The sequence below is a fragment of the Panthera leo genome, chromosome D1 (assembly GCF_018350215.1).
Source record: "Panthera leo isolate Ple1 chromosome D1, P.leo_Ple1_pat1.1, whole genome shotgun sequence".
Classification (NCBI taxonomy): domain Eukaryota; kingdom Metazoa; phylum Chordata; class Mammalia; order Carnivora; family Felidae; genus Panthera; species Panthera leo.
Window position 1 is genome coordinate 61,322,452 of NC_056688.1, and position 12,234 is coordinate 61,334,685.

A 12,234-nucleotide genomic window follows, 5' to 3' on the forward strand; every position below is an offset into this window, starting at 1 on the left:
AATGTCTTTGGGCTTCCAGAAGCAAATGAAAGAAGCTTCTCAGTCAGTGGCACTCTTCTCCTCTACTCTTGTTTTTATAAAGTCATCATAGTGGGTCTCTGATTTTGTCAGAACTCTAAGATCATATCATCCTTCTTATTTATATTATGGAAGGAAAAACATCCGCAGATACACATTGTGTTTTCAGAACGGACATCCACGAGTAGTGTAGCACAATGAGAAGTTACATGGAAGGCAAGTCAATTGCATCACAACCAGCCAGATCACGTGGGTAACAGAGTAACTGCTGATCTCTCTGTTATGTCCCTCTGCACCTGGGGTTACAATAATTATACCTGTTAAACTTGCTTGGAAATGTCATTTCAAGCAGAGTTTGATGAATCTCCATATTCCACATTCCAACTACCTGATAATATTCTGTTATTTTCCATTGTGTCTAGGTCTGGAACTGACACTTTGGATCAACAAATCTGACTCTGACCAGTACATTAGTAGATAAATCTCCATAAGGTTTATATTTTAAGGTGTTTTTTTTTTAATAAAGAGAGACAGAGATCACAGGAGGGGCAAAGAGAAGGGAGAGGGAGAGTATTCCAAACAGACTCCATACCATCAGCACACAGACTGACATGAGGCTTGAACTCACCAACCGCAAGATCTTGACCTGACCTGAAATCAAGAATGGCACGCTCAACTGAGTCACCCAGGAGCCTCTTTTTCTGTTTAATTCTCTTTTTTATTAAGTGAAAAAACTCCCTATGAAAGAGAACAGAGAAACTGGTCACAACCATAAGCACAATATATTCATCTATCTATATCATTTGTATCTACGTAAGACTGGATGTCTCTCTTTTCCATTAACAATTACACTTTTTAAATTTAAATCCATGTTAGTTAACATGTAGTGTAAGAAGGGTTTCGGGAGTAGAATTTAGTGATTCGTCATTAAATATAATACCCAGTACTCATCCCAACAAGTGCCCTCCTTAATGCCCATCACCCATTTAACCCATCCCCCCCAACACCACCCTTCCAGTAGCCCTCAGAGTGTTCTTTATACCCAGGAGGCTCTTATGGTTTGTCCCCCTCTGTTTTTATCTTATTTTTTCTTCCCTTCCCCAGAAGTCCTTTCAAAAGAAAGTAATGGAAGCGCTTTGAATAGATCATCCAAACCCATGCACTTTTGGTGAGTCTGAGTGAAAATTTCATGCCATTTTTACATGCCTCAAAAAACTCTATTTTATTTTGCCCACATATGAACAATTGAATTCCTGAAAATTAGTGGTGTGCTTAAAATCGCTGACATTTTGGAATACCCATTTCTGAATACCTAGATGGAAGGAATCTCTAGAAAACATGGAAACTCAGAGGCGATAATGTATAGAGGCAAGAGGACTCAATCTTGCTGATAACAGAGTTGGGAAAATGGGTACATGGGTAATTCATGGACGAGAGGCTAGGTTCTTGGGCTTAAACTGCTCACAGCTGCCAGTAACATGAGATTTGGCCAATGTAAGCTCATTAATTCTTAATGAAATATATATCACTTGAACATTTGAATTTTTCATGAGCTCATGCATGAGAAAAGAGTCAAAAATAAAGGGGTGAAAGGACACGTTTCCCAACAGGAGTCCAATATGGACGTAGGAATGGAAGACAGGGAGCAGACTTGGGATACCAGAAATGATGGAGGAGAGGGCTCAACTAACGAACATTTAATCACCTCTATCCATGATGACTGACTTTTCTGAAAACTAGGCTCTTAGTCTAGTTCAGATACATTTGTATCTGAAAAGATCATTGCTTTTAAAAAATCACATATCTTAAGTTAGAAAGCCTCAAGCTACATTAGAAAGTTTCTATTTGGTGAAAACAGGATTCAGTTGTTTCATTCTTTCCTAGTTGGTCCAACACTGTTGCTTTCTGTCAGCAAGCCCATGATCATTTAATCATATATTTATTGTCACTAAAAATGCCAGTAATGCAGGAAGGGCTGTGGTTTATGTGGCTAAACCTCAAGTGAAGGAACCCACTCAACAGGTCCATTCTAGAAGCAAGTCTGTATCAGCTGATGCATATTTAGAATAGACCAGTTAGTTAGTCAACTAAAACATGATTTCCAAAGCTTTGCTCCCCAATGCTTAATCCTAGAGATTCCTCGATCATGGATTCGTTTATTCACTTCTTCTTTCTAGAGTTAATCGGAATTAGAAGAGAAATCCTTCAGTACCATTTACATTGTCTGGCATAGTTAACAGTAAGGAGCTGATGTGGCAGCATTACCTGACAGGGACAGGTGGTGGGAAGGCAGGTGGGAGAGGACCTAAGTGAGTACAGGGCAGGGGGGATGGAGTGGTTATCACTGGAAAAGCTGGTAGTGAAACATTATTGGGTGAACATGAGGAAGGAGACTTCATGCTTTGTTATTGGGGGCCAGTTGTGTTTTTACAAGACAACTGAAAACCATGGTCCGTCTTCGTAACCCTATCACTCATCACTCATCACTCACCTGTCATTCACTCTTTTTCCCCCTGATACTCTCATCTCATTCACTTGTGCTTATGCTGGCAGCGTCTCTTTCTTCTCTCTGCACCCTCTAGAACAGCCCGCTGTAAATATAATGAACTCTTATCCATTTGCTGCTCGGCCATCTGCGAAACTGTGCACATCTCTGGAATAGACTTTCCTCTCTTCTTCTGTCCCTGCAAAACAGACTTGCACCCTCTTTTGTGAATGTCTCTGAACTCCTGTTGGTGGAATCACACTCCAACAAAACTCACAGGAAGGTCTATAATTTGCTAGACACAGCGTAACTTTATTAAGCTTGAATTGGCAAGTATAACGTTCCCCAGTGTACATGGAGAGGGAGGAGGTCTGAATATGAGATTTCCTAGCCACTAACCCAAGCCCCCAGGGACCCAACAGCTCATAATGAAGCCCTCTTTTGTCCATCCACATCTAATGTCTCTGAAGCCATTTCTGCAACTTGCAGAATCCCCTTGGTCTCTTCATTTCCTTTTCTCCACCGGGGAGATGTAGAGAAATTAATATATACAATCTGCATTTTTTGACATTCCTTAAAAAATAAAAAGATTTCTGTAAAAATTAAGTAATTATATTTACTTTTGTCAGTTTCTTTCTGCTGTCCTCATTTGGAAAAAGATCAAAAGGACACTTAAACTTAAATGTATGTTCCTGTGCCAATGAGTTACATATAAATAAGTATTCTGTGACCTTATTTCACTGAGACACTTCTGGAGACAAAATCTGTATCCACAATGGCTCTCTATCACACATTTAACACTCATTCTCTTGTAGTATCATTTTTTAGATGTTTATTTTATTGAAGCTTTGTAAATTGGGTAGTATTCTCACAATGACCAGTTATGATGGACATTTCCACATTCCGCTGATTAGTAGACTTTCATTACAGAAAACTACACATCTGATTGTCATTATTATTATTATCAATTGTAAATGATACATAATTATATATAATTATATCAAATTTTTTTTGGAATTATGCTTGTCACTTTTTATGTAAATACTTACAAAATGGTCTTTGTTTCCTTGCCCCCCGATAACCCAAACTATTTATTTGCATAAATGTTTGCTGAACTCTGACTAGAACATTAAAATTGCCTCCGATGTTTTTTTACTTTTATTTCAAAGAAATTGTTATTAAAGCACCACAACCCCTATTGGTAATCCAAGCAAATCCTATCTGGTAAATACTGACATTTATTTTTTTTCATATGAAATTTATTGTCAAATTGGTTTCCATACAACACCCAGTGCTCATCCCAACAGGTGCCCTCCTCAATGCCCATCACCCACCCTTCCCTCCTCCCCCCCATCAACCCTCAGTTTATTCTCAGTTTTTAAGAGTCTCTTATGGTTTGCCTCCCTCCCTCTCTAACTTTTTTTTTCCTTCCCCTCCCCCATGGCCTTCTGTTAACTTTCTCAGGATCCACATAAGACTGAAAACATATGGTATCTCTCTTTCTCTCTATGACTTATTTCGCTTAGCATAACACTCTCCAGTTCCATCCACGTTGCTACAAAAGGCCATATTTCATTCTTTCTCATTGCCAAGTGGTATTCCATTGTGTACATAAACCACAATTTCTTTATCCATTCATCAGTTGATGGACATTTAGGTTCTTTCCATAATAAACACTGACATTTAAAACAGCCTCCAAAGATGCCTCAGGATAGCCTCTGGATTTACAAAGTGATCAAATTCAGTATTCATTGATAAGGCCCAGTCCATAAAACAAGCCAGAGTATCTACATCCATGTGACGTGCAGTCTAATATTGCTTATGTATATAGTATTTTAAGTGTCCTAAATCAAAGTATGGACATCTGCACACATGTGAATATTTTCCATGCTCTTTTTAAAGTGATCCATGAGCTCAGGTTTTCAGGAACAGCCCACAAGCCTTAAGTTCTCAAGTCATTAATTTGGACAGAACCCTTCATGTGTTCATTAGTACAATAACCTTGAGTGATTTAAAAGCATGATGTTTTAAGCCCACTGAGAAGATACGCTGCCATGTGTCAAATAGATACACACATTCACACACATGCGCATTTTTGGAGTGAAAACTGGCCAGTGACATATGATAGCTTTCAGAATAAATTTCAAAAATTTTGCATAGTGTCCATAACCATTCTTGATATTTGTAGTTTTCTTGTCTCTACAAGTTGTGCATTACATTGAGAAAAACTGTGCCATTTCTTGATTCTCTATTTAAGCTCCACGACCATCTACCTGGCATGGTATGTCCTTACGTACCAGCCATTCATCTGTCATTCCTTAAGACTCCCTACAGGGAAAAACTAATACCACATGATTTCAAGCATATGTAGAATTTAAGAAACAAAACAAACAAGCAAAGGGAAATAAATAAGAGACAGAGAAAGAAAGGACTCTTAACTGTAGAGAACACATTGATGGTTACCAGCAGGGAGGTGTGTGGAGGGATGGGTTATATTGGTGATGGGGATTAAGAAGTCCACTTGTCATGATGAACACAAGGTGTTGTATGGAAGTGTGGAATCACTATATGGCACATCTGAAACTAATATAACACTGTGTGTTAACTAACTGGAATTAACAAAAAACTTAAAAGAGGAATCAGACTTTGTAATTAAAAACCAAAGAAAATAATAATAATTCTACAGATGCTGCTTTCCTTTGGATTTCAATGCTTCACTCTCGTGGCTAACCCCACATTCCAGAGGTACCTCTATTACTTCTTTCATTTTCGTTCCCTGGTCTCTCTCTTTCTCCCAGTAATATTAAGCTATAATGGCTATAAACCCAAAACACATAAACACTGTCAATTTGTCATTATGCTTCTATTCTTGAGTATAGCATTTATAATATTGTAGGGTTTTGATAACACTTGAGGAATTAATAAAGGCATAATTGGTGAGTGTGCATAAAAAGTCCTGAATTGTAAAATAGAATGCTGGATTGTTCATAATGTTTAAACCTTAATGCCCTGAATGACACCGGAAATGTTGAACTTTGAGGAATATGTGTCTTTAGATTGCATACAGTTTTTTGTTTCTTTGGGTTTTTTGTTTGAATAAGAACAAAATGCTTCCTCTCATTTATTTTATTTCTTAAGTTTATTTATTTATTTTAATAAATGGAAAGAAAGTGCACAAGTGAGGAGGGGCAGAGAGAGAGAAGGTGAGAGAGAATCTCAAGCTGGCTTTGTGCTCTCAGCAAAGAACCCAGTGCAGGGCTTGAACTCATGAACCAGGAGATCATGACCTGAGCCAAAGTTGGACACTTAATCAACTGAGCCATCCAGGAACCCCTCCTCTCATTTACTTTAAAGATGATGAGGATGATCCAGAAACAAATAGAATCAACAATGTGATTTCATCAAGTACCTGGACAATCCAAGACAATGATTCTTGGGTGTTTGGAAATTCACTGAGAAATAGATATTTATGGATCATTGTGGAGAAGAATACTTAAGGAGAAAATTCAATCAGGAACTGAAAAATAAGAAAAAAAACTGGAAATGATACATATTCACTATTGCTGTTTCTACCATTCCCAACTCATTACCTACTAGGATTTAAATGGCACTGACTGATAGGTGTCATGGGCTGTGATCTGAAAACTGCCTAAAATGCAGGCAACTTTCACAAAACAATTAAGGAGACAAGTCAAACATCATGAATAATATGCATATTTCTGTTTTATTCTGTTTTGAGAGATTGTTATTTTGCAGAAAGGAGAAGGTTGAAGGTGTTAATCACAGTGCATTTTATGAATACAACATCTTTACCAGGTGAATCCGGATCTGCTTGGTCTTGGCACCATAGACAAGTGGATTGAGAAACGGGGGGACCAGCAAGTAGAGGCTAGAAAAGAGGATGTGTATATAAGGGGGAACATGAGCACCAAACCTATGTGTGAAGAAGGAGAAAAAGGCAAGGATGTAGAGCTGGAGAAAGACACAGATGTGAGCAATGCATGTATTGAATGCTTTCAACCGAGCCTCCTTCTGGGGCAGACGAAAAACGGTGATAAATATCTGTATGTAGGACAAAGTGATGAATATGAGGTCAAACCCTGCAACGGTGAATGCCACAAACAAGCCATAGATTTTGTTGACTCGTACATTTTCTGCAGCTAGTTTCACAATGGCCATATGCTCACAGTAGCAGTGGGAGATGATGGTTGTATGGTAAAACTGAAACCGGAACTTTATCAGTATTAGGCACAGGGCTATTAGGAAAGCGGCCCTGAGTGTTACCACTGCCCCTATCTGGGTGATTAGGCGGTGCGTGACGATGGCAGCATGTCTTAGTGGATAACAGATGGCCACATAACGGTCCAGAGCCATGGCCAGGAGGATGCCTGACTCTATGCACTGAAATGTGTGGATGAGCCCCATTTGAAGCAAGCAAGAATCAAAATAAATCTCTGGCACATGAAACCAGAAGATTCCAAGCATCTTGGGCACAATGCTCGTGCCAAGTACAATATCTGTGACTCCCAGCATGCCTACGAAAATGTACATGGGCTCATGGAGGCTGCGCTCTGACTTGATGATGATCAGAAGCAAGGAGTTTCCAATCATAGCAATGAGATACATGACACAGAATGGAATCCCAATCCAGCACTGCACAGTCTCTAGGCCTGGGATCCCTATCAGCGTCAACACAGAAGGCCTGAAGACGGTGATGTTGGAAATGGACATAATGTCCTCTGGCCTCCAGATGAAAATGAAAGAAGGTTCTCAGTCAGGGGCACTCTTCTCTTCTACTCTTGTTTTAATTCAAAGTCATCATAGTGAGTCTCTGTGATTTTGGCAGAACACTAAGATCATCTCATTCATCTCATTTATATTATCAAAGGAAAAAGATCCATAGATACACATCACTGTTTTCAAGAAGGACATCCATAAGTAATGTACCACAATTAGAAGTTATGTACAAGGCAGGCCAACTGCATTAGAACCACCCAGATGACGTGGATAAAGGAATAAATTGCTGATCTTTCTGTTATGTTCTTCTGGACCTGCACATAAAATAATTATACTTGTTTATTTGCTTGGATATTGCACTTTAATCAGATTTTAATAAATCTCTCCCTTTCCCACATTTCAGCTGACCTTAGTGTTCTATTTTTTCCCCCAGACTCTCGGAGTCAGAAACTGTCAGTTTGGACAATCACATAATCAGACTCTAACCAGTATTTTGGTTTAAAAGGCTTCCTATGAAAGAGAAGTGAGATAGACATAGCTTCACCCAGGAACATAATATATTGAGATAACTGCATCTGTGTATTATGTATTTATGTAGGACTGGCTGTCCTTTTAAAAAAATGTGAAATAGAGCTTGAGAAAAGATGATCAAATCCGTGTAATTTTAATCTAAATCAAAGTTCCATGTTGATTTTTACATTATAAGTGAAACTTTATTTTATTTTCCAGTATAAGTAATAGCAGAATTCTTTGACATGAGTTGTACACATAAAATAATGCAAATTCTGAAATAAACACTACAGAATGAATAGAAGGGAGGAATCTCTAGAAGGCAAAGAAATCTAGAGAAACAAGGCATACACAAGAGGACTCATTCTTGCTGACTATGGGATATAGGTGAATGGGTAACTTAGCCAGAATAAAGGTTAGTTTCTGGGGTTGAAAGTGCTCAGGGTTACCATCACCAAAAGATCAGCAAGTTTAGGCTCATTGATTCTTAATAATATGCAGACCATTTGATTGCTTCACTCATATTGTGAGCTCAAGCCTAAAGAATGAATAAAAATAAAGAGGTGAAAAGACTGTCTCCTTAAGAGGAGTCCAAGATAGAAGTAGAAATGGAAGACAGAAGTCAGACCTTGGGGTTCCAGAAATGGTTCAGGAGAGAGGGCTGTAGAGCAACTAAGGAAACTTTAGTTGCTTCAATTCCCTGATGACTGAATTTCCTCAAAACTTGGGTTCTTAGTCCCTATATGAACGTTCTTTCCAGATAAAGATAATTGCTTTTAAGAATTACATATGTAAAATCATGAAATTCTCAAGTTATACAATAGAAAAATATCTGCTGGGTGCAAGGGTGGCTCAGTCAGTTAAGTATCCCATTCTGTGTTGTTGTTGTTATTGTTTTTAATGTTTATGTATTTGGAGAGAGAGAATGCAAGCAGGGGAGCGGGGATTGGGGGGTGGGTGCAGAAGATCCACTCACAGCAGAGAGCTCCATGCAGGGCTCCAGCTCCTGAGCTGTGAGGTCATGACCTTAGCTGAGGTCTGAGGCTTAAGGGACTGCAACTGCGCCACTCAGGTGCCCCACACTTCCAACTTTTCATCTTGGCTCAGGTCATGATCTCATGGTTAAGAGATTGAGCTCCATGTCAGGCTCTGCATTCTCTCTCCTCTCTCTGCTCCTTATCATGCTCCTCTGTAAACGAACAAACAACCATTTAAGAAAAAAAAATAGTTGCTATCCTGTATAAAACAACGTTTAGTTATTTCATTCATTCCTACTGTCTCCAACACTGTTGCATTATGTCATCAAGCTCATGACCATCTAAACATATACTGAATGTTAGGGCCACTGGGGTGGCTCAGCAGGTAAAGCAACTGACTTTGGGTTCAGGTCATGATCTTGTGGTTCATGAGTTCAAGCCCTGTGTCCGGCTCTGTTCTGACACCTTGGAGCTGGAGCCTGTTTCAGATTCTCTCTCTCTCTCTCACCCCCCACTGCTCATACGTGCTCTCTCTTTCTCTCTCTCTCTCTCTCTCTCTCTCTCTCTCTCTCTCTCTCACACACACACACACACACACATAAAGTAAACATTAAAAAAAATTTAGGGGTGCCTGGCTGGCTTAGTCGGTTGAGCATTCGACTTCAGCTCTGGTCATGATCTCACAGCTCGTGAGTTCAAACCCCGTTTTGGGCTCTGTGCTGACAGCTTGGAGCCTGGAGCCTGCTTCCGATTCTGTCTCCCCCTCTCTCTGCCCCCAACCCACTCGAATTCTGTCTCTGTGTCTCTCAAAACTAAATATTAAAAAAAATTATTTTTAAAAATTTAAACATATGCCATATGCCAAGAGCCACCAAATATACCAGTAATTCAGCAACAGCTGTGGTTTAAGCTGCCAAAACTCTAGTGAAGAATCATAGACAGAGGGACCATTTATGAAGACAGGCTGTATCACCTGACATGTATTTAGGATAGACTAGTCAGTCAGGTAAGTTCTTGATTTCCAAATCATAGAAATCCTTCAGAAATGATCACCTTGTCTGACTTATTCAAGAATTAGGAGCTGACATAGGAGCATTACCTGACAGGTGCAGATGGTGGGAAGGCAGGTGGGAGAGGATCTGCATGAGTACAGAGCAGGGGTGGGGTGGGGGTGGAGTGGTTATCCTTGGAAAGGCTGGAAATGAAACATTATGGGGTGAAATTGGGCGAGAGTGAGACTTCCTTGCCCTTTCTTGTTGGGAGCCAGTTCTGCTCTTACCAGACTCTTGAAGACCAAGGTCAGTCTTCATAATACTATCACTCAGCACTCACTTGTCATCCACTCTTTCTCCTCCTGAGATTCCCATCTCATTCACTTGCATCTCGTGCTGGCCATGCCTCTTCTTTCTATCTGCACCCTCTATAACAGCCGTCTTCAATGTCATGAACTCTGATCCATTTGCTGCTGGGCTATCTGCCAATACACCGGAAGTATCTCTGGGAGAGCCTTTCTTGCTTTTCTTCTGTTGCTGCAGGACATGCTCCCTGTTCTGTCAGTTTATCTGAGATCATGTTGGTGGGTTCATCTCCACCAAAACTCCCAGCAAGGTTTGTATCATGCTGAGGCAGCAGCATAAATTTATTGAACTCAAACTGTAGAGAACTCAAACAGTGAATGTGAGAAGGACCCGGTCTGAACACGGACTGAGAGACTTCCTAGCCAGTAGCCCAAGCCACAGGAGGCCCAGCAGCTCATAATTAAGCCCCCTTGGGTCCAATCACGTCTCATGTCTCTGAAATCATTTCTAACACTTGCAGAATCTCCTTGCTCTCCTCTTTTCGCTTTCCCACGGGGTAAATGCAGAGAAATTAAAGTACCCATGTTGTATTTTTTAAGAGTTCAGTTCCTTTCCTGCTGTCCTCCTTTGGAAAAAGATCTAAAGAACATTTAAATGTAGGCATGTTTCTATGCCATGAATTCTATAAGTATCCTTTTGACCCATGTTTCACTTAGGCACTTCTGGAAAGAAAAGTCTGTATCCACCAGGGCTTTCTATCACATATTTCACTCCAATTCTCTTGCAGTCTCCTTCCTCAGATTTTTATTTTATTGAAGCTATTTTTGTAATTCAGTGATTTTCTCAAATGACCAGTTATGATGGACATTTCTAAATCCTTCCATACTGAGCCGTGAATCAGTTGTTGCACATTGGACTGAACTTTTCTCCATCCCTCCTTTTCATACATTTCTTCCACTTTTCTTGCACTCTTCCTTCAGATTGCAGGTGTTTTATGCCTCATAGATGTGAGGGAATCATGCCATTCTGAACTTGATGCAAATAAAAAGAAGATATGATATATCTTTCAAATTTTTAGAAATGTGTGGAGAAGAATTAGCATATCTTTAATCATGAGAACAAATGATGACTTCTAAAAAAACCAAACAAACTTATATACATTGTACCTTTCTTCTTGATATGATTTACCTGGTTTCCATACCTTTCTTGTATGTTGCTCACCTTAAGAGGTACTTAAAGTAATGTTGAGATGCTGGCAAATTTAGGAAGAATACCTTCAGTATGATGGAGGAAGACATTCATAATGGATTGCAGGGAGAATAAGAGGTGGAGGTCAAAGGGCAAGGGGGCCTTGCATGCTCTTTCCACAATTCCCTCTGTAAAGGAGACTGATACCATGGTATTGAGTCATGTTGACTGCAATTGATTCAGAGGTCAAACTGTCACATGTTGCCTAACAATAGCTCATTGTTAAGTCATCAAGAAAATTAGACTATTATACTTTTGTTTCCTTTTTCTTCCTCTCTTCTACTGACTTTACTTCAATAGATATACTTTCCTTTTTACTACAGTTGTAAGGGTTGTGGGGGCTAGGCTAATGAATCATCTTTAAAGGATCATCATTTGAAAATGTTCTGGTTGGGGGTGCCTGGTTGGCTCAGTCTGTTAAGTGTCCGTCTTCAGTTCAGGTCATGATCCAGTTCCTGGGTTCGAGCCCGGAGTCAGGCTCTGTCTTGACAGCTCAGAGCCTGGAGCCTGCTTTAGAGTCTGTGTCTCCCTCTCCCTGCCCCTCCCCCACTCTTTCTCTCCCTCTAGCTCTTGCTCTCTTGCTCTCACTCTCACTGTCAAAAATAAATAAACATTAAATTTTTTTAAAAAGTTCCTGTTTCTTCTAGCAATTTTATCATTTTCGATATTTCATTAAATTTATAAACCATTTCAAGTTAACTGTTGTATAGTAAAAAGGTTGATTTTGTCTGGATATAGATATCAGCATTATTTGCAGAGAAGACTTCTTTCTCTGTTGAACAGCCATGATATTATTTATGATTTCAATTGACCCCATATGAAGACCTTAATTTCTTAGCTCTGTATTCCACATGATTTAGCAGTGATTTTGGCAATATGAGTCTCTTAATTACTGTAGCTTTCTTAAAGGATGGACAGGAAATTGATTTAATTGATTTTACTCTGCTAAAAACCTGGATTG

The 12,234-nt window shown here is 39.5% G+C and overlaps 1 protein-coding gene across 1 annotated transcript; it reads right to left on the bottom strand.

Moving 5' to 3' along the window:
• Window positions 1-6,295: 6,295 nt before the first annotated feature.
• LOC122200618 (olfactory receptor 52A1-like) lies at window positions 6,296-7,234 on the bottom strand. Its single transcript, XM_042906327.1, has one exon. The coding sequence runs from the start codon at window positions 7,232-7,234 to the stop codon at window positions 6,296-6,298; it is 939 nt and encodes a 312-aa protein (XP_042762261.1).
• Between the last annotated feature and the right edge of the window lie 5,000 nt (window positions 7,235-12,234).

Excerpts from the sequence above, each read along its gene's own strand:
- LOC122200618 (XM_042906327.1), bottom strand. The coding sequence starts at position 7,234 with ATGTCCATTTCCAACATCACCGTCTTCAGGCCTTCTGTGTTGACGCTG.